Genomic DNA, 16,575 nt, shown 5'->3' with positions numbered 1-16,575 from the left:
TGTTGCAGAGAAATACATTTATTCATTCTAAAAGTGGATTGGCATTAAGTCCACCCCTCCCAATTTATGAAAGGTTTTTTTCTAGTTAAAATTTTTTGAAGCTTGGTCTATAAGAGGACATAGTAGTATATTTTACCAAGAAGGCCAAAACCCTGTATTTGAGTCTTCACTTCTAAATTCGTTAGCACCATTGTATATTATTTGCATTATTAACTAAAAGCATAGACATCAACAATAGAATGGCTTTTAGAAGCCAAGTAAAAAGACCTAGAAAATTAACGGTAATATAGATCTAAGAAATAAGTTTTTGTGCCTTTTGTATGGTATAGGATGTAAAATAGTGTGTAAGTAGCTAAAATATATAAAGTGCAAGTTGTGAACTCTGCTGTCATGTTCTGACGCTAGTGATTAAGAAAAGATGTACTTTGCCTTGTCTCTGTATATCAGTCTGTTTACTCATTGAGGGATAGAGAAGAGCCGGGAGACGGTGTTGGCAGAATCTTAAGCTAGGTGGATTGGTAGTTGTATATACCATAACTGAAAGTGTTTATCAGGTCTTCTTGAAAAATCTTATTTAAATACTGAATGACAGACTTAGGTATTTGACTAGATAATTTAAAAACTAAAAGTATATAAATACATTTTTCAAGTTTGCATTAATCCATGAAATTTATATGTGTGCATATATAAAAAACATCAGCAAACTTCAGTCCAATTTGTAGGCTTCCAAATGCTTAACTATAAGAATATTTCTCTTTTCCAAGTAGTATAAATAATGTCTTTTTCTTTAGGAAATGGCAGCAGTGTCAGCTTTTCTTCAGCCAGGAGCACCTAGGCCATATCCTGCGCATTACATGGACACCGCAATCCAGACATATAGGGATATCTGCAAGTAGGTGACTAGAATGTTTATGTTCTCTCCATTTAGAGGTAAACTTAACACTCATATTGTTCCTAGGTATAAATGGTTTTTTGTTTTTCATGCTTTAAATTTAAACTAGCTCCTGAATCAAGTTAATACAGTTAGAGACAAGATGAGGTGATTTTTTAAAACTAATGTTTTATTACGTCCTTTCTCTTTCTGTTTTGTTTGGGTTTGTGGTTAGGAATTTGTTATGTGTAATTCTGAGGTTATATGGTATAGTGAGGATGATCTTATTGTGTGGACATTTCTAACCTAAATTACTGTTAAGCCAAGGGTTAGCCATTTTGAACTTTTTTTGTTAAATAGGTAGAACACAAAGAGTTAAATAATAGTCCAGGGAAGAAAATGAAAAGTGTTTTATGCACATAATGAGCTCTGTCAGAACTCCATAGGAGTTAGAACTCATCACCTCTGAGGAGACTGATCCAGAAAGTGGTCAGAGGAGGTTTCATGGGATTTTTGAGGAATGGATCTGAAAGAAAGGTGGTTGGGATTTGACAGCCACGAAGACATTTCAGGAATTGTGATTGGCGGAAATAATGTTTTGGATGCATCATCACTGGTGAAAGGGAATAGAGCCCTGGCTAGGGTACAGGGTGCATGTGAAATAGTGTTTTGGGAGGTATCGGTATGTGGAACCCTCGTTCTCATTTATTACTGTTATTGCTAAGCTGTAGTTATTTATGTAGTAGCAAATGGAGAATTCTTGAGTATTGTGTAGATCCTTTGACATAATAAAAGTTATTTTTCAGAAAGATTTTTCTGACTGTTCTATGTAGAATGGGTGGGTTGGAAGACAGATAAATAGAGGTAATTCTGTCTCTTATAATATTAAGGAATAGGGATAATAGTAATAGCAGTGCATTTACAACACAGTACTAATAATCATTAACATTTTTTGTGTGCCCACCACTTGCTGCTAGGCCAAAATAATTTACACACTTTACTGAATTTTCATAACCATCTGTGAAATGGTGGGTACTATTACTGTCTTCATTTACAGATTGGGAGAATGAAACTTTAAAAAGAGTTTAACTTGCTTTAGGGCTGCAGCTAGTAAGTGGTGGAGCCAGTTTTGGATCCCACCTCTTAAACCTTACAGTCTATTCTAGAATGTATTTGGAGATTCGGGCAGCAGATACAGCCCTCTGTGAGAACACATGGTTACTGTGATGTATTAAGGTTTTACTGTAGTGCTAATTATGTTTTTCTTGTCTTTTTTGTCTTTAGGAATATGGTATTGGCTGAGAGATGTGTTTTGCTTAGTGCTGAAATCTTAAAAAGCCAAAGCAAATACTCAGAGGCTGCAGCTCTCCTAATACGGTTGACTAGTGAGGTACTGAAAATGTGTAGTATTTACTTTAGTAACATTTCATAAATTGTAAAAAATGTCTTTTTTTTTAAAGGGTATGCAAAACATGAAAGTAGAAGGCAATTTCTTTTTAGGAATTTACAATATGGCTACTTATTTGTTGAATTAATTTTAAATGTATTTTAGAAATATTTTGTGAATTTATTTCTCTATTTTAAGTCTACATTATTATTAACTACAAACATGTACATCTTTTATGAATTAGATTTTGACTTATGCATAGCAATATTGACCTACTTAAGTTCTTTTTTGGTTTTTAATTTTTTACTTTGAATGTAGTTGACATACAGTGTTAAATTAGTTTCAGGTGTGCAACACAGTGATTCAACTTCTGTATACATTAACTACACCCCACAGGTGTAGTTACCATCTTTCACATACAACACTATTACAGGATCATTCAGTATATTCCTTATGCTGCCTTTTATCCCTGTGACTTATTCATTCCATAACTGGAGACCTCTATCTCCCACTCTCCTTCACTCGTTTTGCCCATTTCCCTATTCCCTTCCCTCTGGCAACTTACAGTTTGTTCTCTGTATTTATAGGTCTGATTCTGCTTTTCATTATTCATTTGTTTTTAAGTTTCCACATATGAATGAAGTCCTATGGTTTTTGTCTTTCTCGGTCTGACTTGTTTCACTTAGTATAATACCATCTAGGACCATCTGTATGTTATTACAAATTGTAAGAGTTCGTTCTTTTTTATGGCTGTGAATGTTCTATTGTGTGTGTGTGTGTATATATATATATATACTGATAAAATGGATAAAGAAGATGTGGTATATATATATGTATATATATATACAGTGTGTGTATATATATATATATATACAGTGTGTATATATATATATATATATATATCAGGTATATATATATCAGTGGACACTTGGGTTACTTCCATATTTTGACTATTGTAAATAATGCTGCAATAAACATAAGGGTCCATATAGTTTTTTAAATCAGTGGTTTAATTTTCTTTGGGTAAATACCCACTAGTGGAGTTATTGGATCATATGATACTTGCAGTTTAGTTTTTTAGAGGAACTTCCATACTATTTTCCACAGTGGCCATAACAATTTGAATTCCCAGCAGGGCATGAGGATTCATTTTTCTTCACATCCTTGCCAGTATTTGTTACTTCTTTTTTATTTTAGCAGTTCTGACAGGTCTAAGTTGATAATCTCATTGTAGTTTTGATTTGCATTTCCCTGATGATGGGTGATGTTGAGCATCTTTTCATGAGTTTGTTGGCTGTCTGTGTATCTTCTTTGGAAAAATGTCTATACAGGTCCTCTACCCACTTCTTAATGGGATTATTTATGTTTTAGTGTTAAGTTCTTTATATACTTTGGTTATTAATCCCTTTTGGGGTATATCATTTGCAGATATCTTCTCCCAGTCAGTAGGTTGCCTTTTTTGTTTTGATGGTTTCTTTCAACGTGCAAAAGCTTTTTATTTTTATTTAGTCTTTTTTATTTATTTATTTTATTTTTATTTTTTATTTTATTTTTATTTAGTCTTTTTTATTTTATTTAGTCTATTTTTATATTTATTTAGTTCCAGTAGTTTATTCTTGCTTTTGTTTCCCTTTCCTTAAGAGACATATCTAGAAAAACGTTGTTAATGGTCAATGTCAGAGAAATTATTGTATATCTTCTAGGATTTTTTATGACGTTAGGTCTTTATATTTAGGCCTTTAATTTATTTTGAGCTTATTTTTGTGTATGATGTAAGAAAGTGGTCCAGTTTCAATTTTCTGCATGTAGTTTTCCAGTTTTCCCAGCACCATTTATTGAAGAGACTTTTTTCTCTGTTGTTTATTCTTGCTTCTTTTGTCATAGATGGGTTGATCATAGGATGAATTTCTTTTTGGACTGTCTACTCTGTTCCATTGGTCAGAGTGACTCATTTCTTGCCAGTCCCATGCTGTTTTGATTTTTACAACTTTGTAGTGTGTTTTATAATCTGAAATTGTGATATCTCTAACTTTGTTCTTTTTTCTCAAGATTGCATTGGGGTCTTTCGTGGTTCCATATAAGTTTTAGTATCGTTTGCCCTATTTCTGTGAAAAATGCAGTTGGTATTTTAGCGGGGATTGTATTGAATCTTTAGATTGCTTTGCAAGTATGGTAATTTTAATAATAGTAATTCTTCCAGTACATGATCATGGAATATCTTTTCATTTATTTGTGTCATCTTTAATATCTTTTATCAGCATTTAATAGTTTTCGGAGTACAGCTCTGCCACCTCCTTGGTTAAGTTTATTCCTAGTGCAGTTGTAAATGAATTATTTTCTTATATATAATAATATTTAAAGCAACATGTATGTGCTTCATTGTAATATTAAATTGATACTTAAAGTGAGTAATTACTAAGGAATTTTTTAATCTTAGTTTCATTAGTATGAACTTGTAAAAACATCATCTTTAAAATATTTAAAATAAATATTTTAAATTAAATATTAACTAAACATTTAAAATAACCTTTGTTATGAATATTTTAGGAGAGGAAAAAGCAATCCATTTATAGTTGCTATTGAAAATGTATAGCAGATATTATTTTTATTATTTTGCATCACTAATAGGTATGTAATGTATTACTTTTCTACCCCGTCTCCAAACTGGCCAACAGTATTTGCACATTAGCTTTAATCTCAAAGAATAAACATCTGATGTCAGCATGCCAGGTGGTTTAGGGTCGGATTTTCTGACCTTGTTAGCTCAAAGGTCTAGTTAAGGGGAGGGATTGTTGGCTAGGGCTTAGTTTTAAAGCTACTTCTATAGTATCTAACTTACTCTCTTCCTGCTTTGAATCTGATTGGTAGTAAAAGCATCTAATAGATAGAATTTGGTAGGTAATACACCAATATTAAATAAGGGCAAAAGTGTGTTTTTTAAATTTTTTTAAAGATTTATTTATTTTAGAGAGAGCAAGGTGGGGAGGGGCAGAGAGAGAGGGAACGAGAGAATCTCAGGTAGACTCTTTACTGAGTGTGGAGCCTACATGGGGCCTGATCTCACAACTCCATCTCACAACCCTAAGATCATGACATGAGCTAAAATCAAAAGTCAGACTCTTAACTGACTCAGCCATTCAGGTGCCCCAAAGACTGTGTGTAGATGGAAAGTTCCAGAAGAGCCACCACGTGTGTAGATGGAAAGTTCCAGAAGAGCCACCACCTGCTCCTTCTCCTCCACCTCCGTCTTCTTCATCACTTAGAACACGGCAGTGCTCATCCCAGCAAGTGCCCTCCTTAATGCCCATCACTCATTTAGTCCATCTCCCTACCCACTCCCTACCAGCAACCCTCAGTTTCTTCTCAATAGTTAAGAGTGTCTTCTGATTTGCCTCCTTCTCTGTTTTTATCTTATTTTTCCTTCCCTTCCCCTATGTTCATATGTTTTGTTTCTTAAGTTCCACATATGGGTGAGATCATACAATATTTGTCTTTTTCTGACTGACTGGCTGACTGACTTTGTTTAGCATAACACACTCTAGTTTTCATTCTAGTTTGTGCAAATGACAAGATTTCATTCTTTTTGATGGTGAGTAATATTCCATTGTATATGTACACCATAGCAGATGTTCCTAAATTGTGTCAACTCCGGGCCTATAAAGAATGGTAGTGATTTTTTTAATAAGTGTGGCTAAAGACAGATTTTTTAGATGAATACGTGAGGAAAAAAACATAAACAAAATCAAATACTTCCTTTGTTTGCTTTTTAAATGTTAATACACTCTATGGTTTTAATCCTTGGATCACTTTACTTTTTACTCTATACATTTTTTGGATGATCATTTCTTAGGGATGATTTTCACTCTTAAATTTGTCTCCAACACTGACTTCTCTTTGAACTTTAGATTTGTAATGCCAGCTGCCTTTTAGACTTAACTTATTTGGGTGCTTCCAAAGCAACTTCACAACATATCTATACTAAAGTCATAAACTTGCTTATCTTGGTGATCATATCTTAAAATTATAACCAGTTAGTTTCTCATCTGCCAAGGCAGAAACTGAGATGTGTCTGTAGTCATCTGTCAGTAATCCATGTTTTTCTTTTAACATGTTTTCTTTCTGTATCTCCAAATAATTTACTTCCCTTTCCACTCCCCTCCCCCACTTTAAATCCTTCCTCCTTACTGTCTTGGTTCATGTCTGTAATGTCCTTCTGGACTGTGGACTTTTTCCTCTTTGTTCCCTTGTCTACTAGTCCTTATATCAGTCATGTCCTTCTGATTGTCATCTGAAATACCCCAGGTTATCCCAAGTGTCTGTCTTCCTCTCTCCTTAATGCTGTAAGACCTGACTTGTCACATATTGGAAACTATATTTAAGTTCTTGAGGGTAGGAAATTGTGTTGTCTTCTGCATATTTATCCTTAGTGCCTGACACTGGCCTTGGCATATGGTGTATAATTTACATGTTTGTTGAACTGAGCCATTAATTATTCTAAAAGTTTTCTGTAAGATAGCTAATTAGGTTAAGGGATGATATTAACAGGGTCAGGTAATTGATACTGCATGCACATTGACCAAAATGAACAGTTGCTAGACGTAAATAATTTAGTAGAGCTGAAATAGATTTTTGAGTGTGTTTATGTTTTGTATTGTAATAAATAATCTTAACTTCGGTTTGAATATATTGCTGTTTTTGAATCGAGGGACTATCATTGCTTCTTGGCCTTTTGGCTAAGATCAATTGCAATCTAAGGACTATCAGTGAATGTAAAGGCAATTTATGGTTTTAGGAGTTTGAATAAAAATTATTTGAAGCAAATTCTTCTGTCTGCATTGCAGCCTTGTATTTTCTGTCATTATTCTTTTTTCCTTTCCAAGTTTGTTTTCACCTTTTCAAACCTGGATGATTTGTTTTGTCATCAAATTTGAAGAAACTTATTATAATCGTTGTTTTGGGGGTGAGAGGTGGGATGAGTGGTGGTACATTTCCCTAGAAATTGTCATTCCTGTGGTTTTTTTGTGCTATACCTTTCAGATATTTCTTTCAGATACCTTGAAAGTAAAGACTATTGGGTATAGTGTGTATAAAATTATGTTAAATTTTAACTACTAATTGTATTTATTATATGCATTCTGTCAATGAAAAAGTCTTATAATATGTGAAAAGTGCACTTGCTTTGTGGATAGGGAACAGAGTTACATACTCTTGACATTAGTGAATTAGGTTTCCTAGGTTTTTGGTAGCACTGTTTTGGAAAAGTCAGCTATGAGGTCTGGGTGGACAGAGTTGTATTTCAGCTTTATTTTTTGGACTGTAAATTTATGGGCAAGTGGATCTTATTCATGTTATGTGCTGGGATTCTCAGGATGACAGAGCAAACCCAGGTAATGGTAAAACATGCCACAGTTACCACCATACAAGACAGTATGTTTGAATTTGGTGCTTAAGATGTGATGCTTTTTCCCTACTGTGTCTGTGTTTCTGTGCTGAACATTTATTCTGGTCTTTATAGCCCTGTTGTCTGTTACTGCATTAAAACACAGTAAATGAGTTTTTTTTACTATTGGGGGTAGTAATAGCAGTTTTTACAAGTTTCTCCACCTTGGGAGGAACAGTTCCTATGGTAAACCGATCAGCTCATAGCATCTTTCCTACTAACTTCAGTTATACAAGGAAAAAATTTGAAAGCCATCCTTGAGATTTGATTTATTTAAGTCTGTGCAACCAGTGCCCACAGCCATTGTGTTTTTATGGAAGTGTTTATTGAATCCTCTGCCTCAGATGATTCCCCTCCCCGATACTTATCCTCATGTTTTAAGTTAATGTAGCAGTTTTTAAAATTATCTCTTGGGTTACAGGCAAAGTTCATAGGCTGGAATTCCTGTTGAAATAGTATAACAGATTTTTTTTTTCTTAGTTCTTTGTAGAGCGTATGTAATAGACTTGTCATAATCACAGATATGAATTAACACTAAAATAAAACTTTATTCTTCAACTCATTAAAAGCCTCTGCTTTCTAGATAATACTGTCACTTTGTGAAATTCTTTCATTTTTCTTCCATCAACACTGAGGGCAGTTGTCATTTTTTTCAGGGCTATTTTTTGGTTTAAAGCAATATATTTTCTATTGTAGGTGTCACCGTAAGAGACAGGGACTGCAGAAGAACAAAGTTGCAGGAGTCATGGGAGTAGGGCATTCAGCTCAGCAGATCAGTTCTTTCTCAGACAACTGCCATATGGATGCAAGAGTGAAATTTTACAAAATGATATATGCTATGGACCTCCTGGTCTCCTAAATTGGTCAGCCCTTGAGTACTAAATTTGACAGTGCTGAGGGTTTACTGTGCTGGTCTCCATTAGATTGTACATTAGAATCGTTTACATGCCATTGAAGATATCTAAGGCATGTTCCTTATCTTAATTAGAATGCCCAGGATTGCTGCCCTTCCAAGTTTTCTAGTTTAATGAAACCTCATAGGCAATTAAAAAAATATATGTATATGTATTTATGCTCTATGTATGTATGTGACTGCATGTGTTCGTGTGTGCATACTAGGAATAAATTTATAGCACTTTAAGAAAAAGAATGTGAAATACTACTAAAAAGCCTAAATAAAATTCAGAAACAGAAGAAGTAATTAGAGGAAATTACCTGTTCCAGATATTAAGATGTATTATAAGGCTACAGAAATTAAAACTGTTTACAGTGATAAGACAGAGTAATGGAGTAGAATGAGATTTTAAATATAACATATAATTAGGTGTCATTTAAAATTAGTGGAGAAGGTTAGGTTATTCACTAAATGGTATTGTGACATCTAGCTGTTTGGAGTTGAATTCCTTGCTTACTTGCTACATGGTAATATAATTATAGCTTAAGTTATATGAAAAAATGAAACAAATATATACAGCAGAATATATAGGAAAGCATTTTTTTTAAAATCTAGGAATAACATTCTTTCATAGTTTGACACAGTATCTTGAAGCTGTAGAGGCAAAAGTTAGTATGCTTGACTACTAAAGAAAAACTCATTCATGTCAAAACTGGGAAATACTATTTGCAAATGTATGACAAAGGCCTAATACTGATTAAGTGTACAAAGGGCTCTTACAAACCACATAATCACAAAAACCCATTCACAAAAGAATATAAATGAGCAATTCACAGAAAAAATACAAAGAGCCTTAAACGTATGAAGAGATTACCACCCTTACTGTTAAATGTATGTTGAGGAGCAAAGTGTCATCTTTTTTTAATGAAAGAGGTAAAAATTTTTTAAAATAATTTTTGGCTGAGTAGAGTGGAAAACATACACTCTCATTCTCTTGATGAGATTACATATTGTTACTATTTTTTTTTTTGTAGCAGTTTGGCTCTGTCGATTAGAATTTGAACTATATATAGCTTTCAGTAACTGAGTGGTTCTGCTTCCAGGAGTGTGTCTAATAAAAATATATAATTACTCAAAAATGGTTTTATAAAGATATTAAAGCACCTTTTTGTAGTAACAAAAGTAGTAAAAGTATGATACTAAATTAGTAAAAATTAATAGCAATACTAAATTAGTCAATTGAGACCATATTCACAAATTGTGATATATTTATATAAACAGAATACAATGTAGCTTTAAAATAAATAAGTATAGATATCTTAGAAGGATGTCCATGATACTATATTAAGTCCAAAAATGAGATAAAGAATATTCTGTATGAAGAATTATGTTTATTTTTAGAAAACTATATATATTTAACATTAAAGCACAAATAGAGGGAGAAATGACACCACCACCATGCTGGTGATTGTAGTTAGTCTGACAAGTTAGATGAGGCATGGAATGGGGCAGAAAGATGTTCACCTTTTTTTCTTCTTCAAACATTTATTCTTTAAGGAAAAAAAATTATTTTTTAAAGAAGAAATCATTTTCCTAAAAACGAAAAATGCACTCCCTTGCTCCCTTAACCCGTGGATAAGAACTGCTTGTCAATTGTACATTCCTGATTTTCCCACTTAACTAGGTTTTGGATCTTACTTGGACAGAAGCATTTGATCATTAAGTTTTTGTCATAGGGGAGTTGAACTAGGTAATAATATCTACCATTTACTGAATGCTTTTTAGATTGTTTCCTCAGATCTGTTTCTACTCTAATTTTGTGATTGCTGCAGAGATAGTTATAATAATCTATGATCTATGAGTACTTTTTTGATGTAACTATAATTTGTTGACATTATTGCATTTAAAGTAAATGTTTTCTGTTTTCAACTCTCCCTGGGGAAAATAATGGCAGCAGAACACATGGAAGGGCATGGTAAGTTCAGCTTGAGAATAGCTGAAAACCTAGAGAAAGTTTTGGTGAAAATGTTGTTGATACTTGATCAGCATCCTTCACTACTTTCTCTGTTAATTGTAAAGTGGTGATGGCTCTTTCATTTGAAAGGTTGTCCTTATGGATGAGGATGTAAATGTGGTATGTAGTTTTTGTAGACACTAATGTAAGAGTCCATTGAAGTGGAAACGAATTTGAGTTGTACCATTTACTAATAATGCTCATAGCCAGTGATAATCTTTGAAGGGGGAACCTTCTAAACTTCTTAATGAAAAGCAGTCACTTTGGTGTTCTTGAATTAAGCAAAAATTGAGAATTGCTTTTACATACAGTAAGCTTAATAGAGGATAAAGCAGAGATTAGATTATTTCATAATCTACATACATTCTCTTTTATCTTTCCTTTTTTTCTTGGGTGAATGGAAATATGCTATTGGATATCTCAGATCAATTTCCTGAAGAAATTGTGTGAATCTGTTGTTTTCTGTGCTCTCCTTTCTGGTTTGTCTTTAATCAGTATATCTGTCTCAGTTTATGTACTTTTTTTTTTTTTTTTGCCATTTGAAAAGGGATTGCATTTCTTCAGAGATTTATTATACACTGCATATTATAACCAGACATTTGGCTTTATGAAAAACAAAAGAAAATATTGAATAGTAGGGAATTTTTGAAGGATTTCGAGAAAAATTTGTGCTTATTGGAAGAAAGAATCATCAAGATTGGATTGCTCTTTGATTTCTGCCCTCAGATACTTTTATGCTAAATCGTGAATATGCTATATATTATTTTTAGAAAGTAAATGATTTTTACCAGTTATCTTTTTGCTTTTAATTTTGTGAAACTAACCTTATTTTTTTTTTTAAACATTCAATAGGATTCTGATCTTCGAAGTGCACTTCTTTTGGAACAGGCGGCACATTGCTTTATAAACATGAAGAGTCCCATGGTTAGAAAATACGCGTTTCATATGATACTGGCAGGCCATCGGTTTAGTAAAGCTGGGCAGGTGAGTGTATTTTCTTAAAAAAAAAAAAAAAGTAATAGTTTATTTTAATTTTTGTTATTAGTTATTTTATAAATGTATGCCATTCATCTATTTTTTATGATTTTAAAATTAATCTTAAAAATGGAGTAAACAAATTTTGTTCTGAGGTAATGTGTTATATTGGTAAGAGCATGAGATTTGGATTTAGATAAATGTGGGTTTCAGGGGCGCCTGGGTGGCTCAGTGGGTTAAAGCCTCTGCCTTGGGCTCAGGTCATGATTCCAGGGTCCTGGGATCCAGCCCCGCATGGGGCTCTCTGCTCAGCAGGGAGCCTGTTTCCTTCCTCTCCCTCTGCCTGCCTCTCTGCCTGCTTGTGATCTCTGTCTGTTCAATCAATCAATCAATCAATCTTTAAAAAAAAAATGTGGGTTTCAATCTTGACCTGCTCACAACTTGACTTGGGTTTAAGTTACTTCTCTGAGCCTCAGTTTTTGTATTTATTTTGGGATTTTGGAGTTTTGCCCAAATTTTTGTGAGGATAAAATAAATCCTACATATGAAGGGCTGGATATACTGAATGCATTTAAACAATTTTAATTATCCTTCACAGTGGTTGGACTCTCTGCTTCAACTCTGGTCTTCTTTTATTTCTCAAAGTGCCTTATAATGATATTTACTAAATATTTAATGAGTAGAAATCCTGTCTCTCTTTTCTCTGGAAGCAGTTGGGTTGGAGAGATCTTTATTATTTTAGAGCGATTTCTCCAGCCCCAGTTGCCCCTTTAATTATTGGAGGGAGAATTGTTAGAGGCAGAGTGGTAGCAGCAGTAAGTCATCGTTTACTGTAAATATAGATTAAGTATGGATTGAAGAATCCTCTCTGAATTCCTGGAACTATACAAGGAGCTTAGTATGTACCATAAAGCCATAGTCTTATCTCTTAAGGAGCTTTTTATATCATAGGGAAATATGAGGACTTAAAAAAATTTGGTTAATAATGAATTTTTATGAACATACTTCTATTTTTCAGAGTTTGTGCTAACCAAACATGACAGTGTTTTAAATTATATGTTATTAAAACGGTGCAAAGAAACAAAAGCATTCAAAAATTACTCTCAATTTCGTGTAAAAATGCCATGATTTTAAAAAACAAGTATTTCAAGATTGGGTTCCTCCCTCTATTTTTGGAAACTGGCAAGTTAGAAAATAGGTGAATTTGCTTTATATTAGATGCAAAACTGTAAAAATATTTATAAAATTAAATATCTTTTTAATATATCAATTTATAATAATTGATACACTCCATCAACTAGAATTTCTCAGGTTCTAGAGGAGAACAAAATTTTAAAGTATCATTTCTCACAGCTCTTCTTCCGTAGTAAATGCAAATGCATCTGAAACATGTTATCCCATTGTTTATTGTCATTTAAAAATGTTTTTTTCAAAATGTAATAAGCGTGTGGTTCCCTTTGCTTGGGAGGAAAATTAAATACCCCATTAGGAATGGTCCATTGTCTCTTATTAAAAATAAGTCGTCCTTTTCCACATCTTTGTCCACTTTTATGAATGGTTTCATTTATGAACATGATGACGTCATTGGAATTGTAAACAACCATTCATATTTCATCTTCTGAGATTATGGACATGTTACTTCTAGGAAATACATGTAAATTAAAAATGCTACCTTGGTAGTAGATTGACATACATTTACTATTTGGCTCATTAATCATCTTTTTTTCTCTTTAAGATTTTATTCGTTCATTTGAGAGACAGGGATAGCACAAGCAGGGGGCAGCAGAGGGAGAGGGAGCAGCAGAATCCCTGCTGAGCCGGGACACCCCCCCCCCCCCCCCCCAGCATGGGGCTCCATCCCAGGACCTGGAGATCATGACCCAAAGCCAAAGGCAGATGCCTAACGGTCTGAGCCACCTGGGTACCCTCTTATTAATCATCTTTAACTCTAGTTATCTCATGGAGTTAGTGATTCCAGGGTACCCATTTCTGTATTTTGTGACCACTCTGTATATAACCCTGCATCCAGAAAATCTCTTTCTCAGACAGTATATAGAAACTAAAAGTATAACTAGAAATGCTCTTCTATTGGAAAAATAAATATATGTCTTATTGTAGTTGATCAAGAACAGTATCTTCCTTGGAAGGTGGGACATAGAGCAAAAATAGTTGTCAGTGAGGCCAAGTTGTTCTTCAGAAGCAGCACTTTTTATGACATTTCCATTAAAATGTGTGTTGTTGGCTGGGATTAGAGGACGTTAGAGAAGATTATGTGTATATAGAAAGGCCATTTCTCAGTCCTCTCCGTCTGAAAGTTTGTGCCAAATTGCTTATCTTGTCCCCAGCATTTTTTTTTTTTAAGATTTTATTTATTTATTTGACAGACAGAGATCACAAGTAGGCAGAGAGGCAGGCAGGGGGTCGTGAGGGGGAGGCAGGCTCCTTGCTGAGCAGAGAGCCCGATGTTGGACTTGATCCCAGGACCCTGGGACCATGACCTGAGCCGAAGGCAGAGGCTTTAACCCACTGAGCCACCCAGGCGCCCCGTCCCCAGCATTTTTTAATAGTTCCTTTTTTTACTGTTAGTTTTCCAGTAAGAATTATCAACAAGTAAAGGGAAATTTAAAAAAAGGAATTGGCATTTCCGAAGATTAAAGTTGGTAAAAAATTTAAGAAAGTGCTAGAGAGGGTGTATGTGGTTGTGTCCCATATAACCCTAGACACAGTATACCCCTGTTTCAATTTTTACTTTAAAAGGCAGACTTTAAATCCTTGTTACCTTTTAAATCTCTTTAGATGCTTTTCCAAGAAATCGTAAAAATGCACTTGAACTCAACATTTTGACATATTGTTTCTTGTATCTTAGTTTTTAAGACTCAATGTTTGTGTTCATTTTTACTAAAGGAAGTATGGAGATCAAGAAATATCACTTAAAATTATTTTGAAACAATCTCAAACTTATAAAAAAGTTGTAAGTACAGTTCAGAAACTTTACCTGAGTGATTTGATAGTTATCTACCTGGTGCCTTGTTACTTCCAAATATTTCAGAACATATTTCCTGTTTTCTAGAAACAAGACTTTTTCTCCTATATAACCATAATACAGCAATCAAATCAAGAGCTTAATACTGATACAGTACCACTAGCTAATCCTCCAGCCTTATGCAGGTTTTGACAGTTGTCTCATAAATATCCTTTATAGCATAAGGATCTTGTTCAGAAGGATCCTTTGACATTATGACCTTGATACTTTTGAAGATTACAGGCCAATTATTTTTATAGAGTGTCTCTCAGTTTGTTGGTGTTTGTTGTTTCCTCACAATGAGATTCAGATTGGGTATCTTTGTAGGAATATCACAGGAGACTGAGTTCTTAAATTGCATGCTATTAAGTGGCAGATGATTTTGATCTGCTTTAATTTTTTACCAGGAAAACATTTTCTTAAAAAAAAAACAACAAAAATACAAGCAGTACTGTACAGGATACAAAGTTGTAATCCACCCTGGAGAGGGGAGTTAGGTACAAGAGTATACTCTGAAGCAGTGTTAGTGGAGTGAAGCCTCTTCCTTGGTACCAAATCCCAGTTTTAAGATAGAGGTTGTCAATAATAGGCAATTAATGCCAAATATCTGCTCACAGATGTGGCAGAATGTAGCAGTGGGCAAAAGAAAAGAATATACCATTCTCTTAACTACCAAACAAAATCATAGTTTAGTTAGCATTCATCCCAGTGCAGTGGTATAGAGATGACCGTAACACAATCAGTAAGATAGTTCTCAGTTATAAAATAACAACCTAATTTATGACTCTGTATGCTACTCTCTGAAAACTTCCAGATGTTTTTTCATAAAGTCATGATTATTTTTGACTTCTTAGTCTTCCTGCTCTTGGACAAAGCAGTCACTTGCCTGCTTCAGGACCTCTTATTTTTTAGTAATAATTGCAAAGGGGTCTTCATAAATGTTAGTTTCATTGTTTCATCATTCTAGTCTGTTAGAAGCACCAGTTACCTGGTTCGTGATTATGTGTGTGTTTACTTTTTCTAGTCCAAGAGAAATTTGGATTTTAATACTTTTTGTTTATTTTCTTTCAGAAAAAGCATGCTTTACGCTGTTACTGTCAAGCCATGCAAGTTTACAAGGGAAAAGGCTGGTCTCTTGCAGAGGATCATATTAACTTCACTATTGGCCGCCAGTCATATACCCTTAGGCAACTGGACAATGCTGTGTCTGCTTTTAGGCATATTTTAATCAATGAAAGTAAACAATCTGCTGCTCAACAAGGGGCCTTCCTAAGAGAGTATCTTTATGTTTACAAGGTGAATACTTGTTTTCAGTAGTAGATATTAAAATTTAAGTCATTATTTTTAGTAAAAAAAAAAAACAAAACAAGCTCCTTTAGTAGGAGTTCAAGAAAATGGTTTTCTTAGAATTTATGTAATTATCTGTCATAATAAAATGTGGCATTATGCCCTTTGGCCATAGATCTGAGTTCCATTGTCCTTCTACAGATGTTTAAAAGGGAATTTTAATATTCCATAAACATTTGATTTGTGCCTATTCTTGGAACTTGAAAAGAAAAAAAAGGAAGAGATACCGTGACTTTCTGGGCTCCTTCTTCATTATTATTTTTTTTGAATCATAACAAATTTTATAACATAATGGGTCCTCATATCATCCTTTGGAAAAAGTACATTCCTTTCTTTTCCCTGTGAAAGATGAAAAGGTATGTGTCTATGGGAAGTCGCCATATTATGGTCTAACCCAGAAAAATTAATAGGAAGGAAAAATACTTCACTGAGACAGAGGTTAGAAAATACAAAACATTGTTTTAGGGGAAAACTTACCTTTCAAATTTTTTAAGTTTAAAATTTTTTCAAATTTAAAAATTTTTTTTTCAGGACTTGTGAATAATGACTATTTTATCTATCCTGTAGAAAATATGCTTTTATTCTTTAATAATTTGAGATCAAATGGGTTAGAATTTTGACAGA

The 16,575-nt window shown here is 33.7% G+C and overlaps 1 protein-coding gene and 1 pseudogene across 4 annotated transcripts in view; both read left to right on the top strand.

The window, feature by feature from the left end:
• The window catches only part of TRAPPC8 (trafficking protein particle complex subunit 8), a 77,281-nt gene that overhangs the window by 25,379 nt on the left and 35,327 nt on the right, over positions 1–16,575 (top strand). For all 4 annotated transcript variants that reach the window (XM_046024635.1, XM_046024636.1, XM_046024638.1 and 1 more), the window contains 4 exons: positions 792–892; positions 2,156–2,261; positions 11,460–11,591; positions 15,676–15,900. In XM_046024635.1, the coding sequence (XP_045880591.1) occupies positions 792–892; positions 2,156–2,261; positions 11,460–11,591; positions 15,676–15,900 (564 nt within the window). The remainder of the gene's footprint in view (positions 1–791; positions 893–2,155; positions 2,262–11,459; positions 11,592–15,675; positions 15,901–16,575) is intronic.
• LOC123954824 lies at positions 6,972–7,123 on the top strand (annotated as a pseudogene).

Source organism: Meles meles, chromosome 12 (assembly GCF_922984935.1).
Source record: "Meles meles chromosome 12, mMelMel3.1 paternal haplotype, whole genome shotgun sequence".
Taxonomy (NCBI): domain Eukaryota; kingdom Metazoa; phylum Chordata; class Mammalia; order Carnivora; family Mustelidae; genus Meles; species Meles meles.
This window is presented reverse-complemented; position numbering and strand designations above follow the sequence as displayed.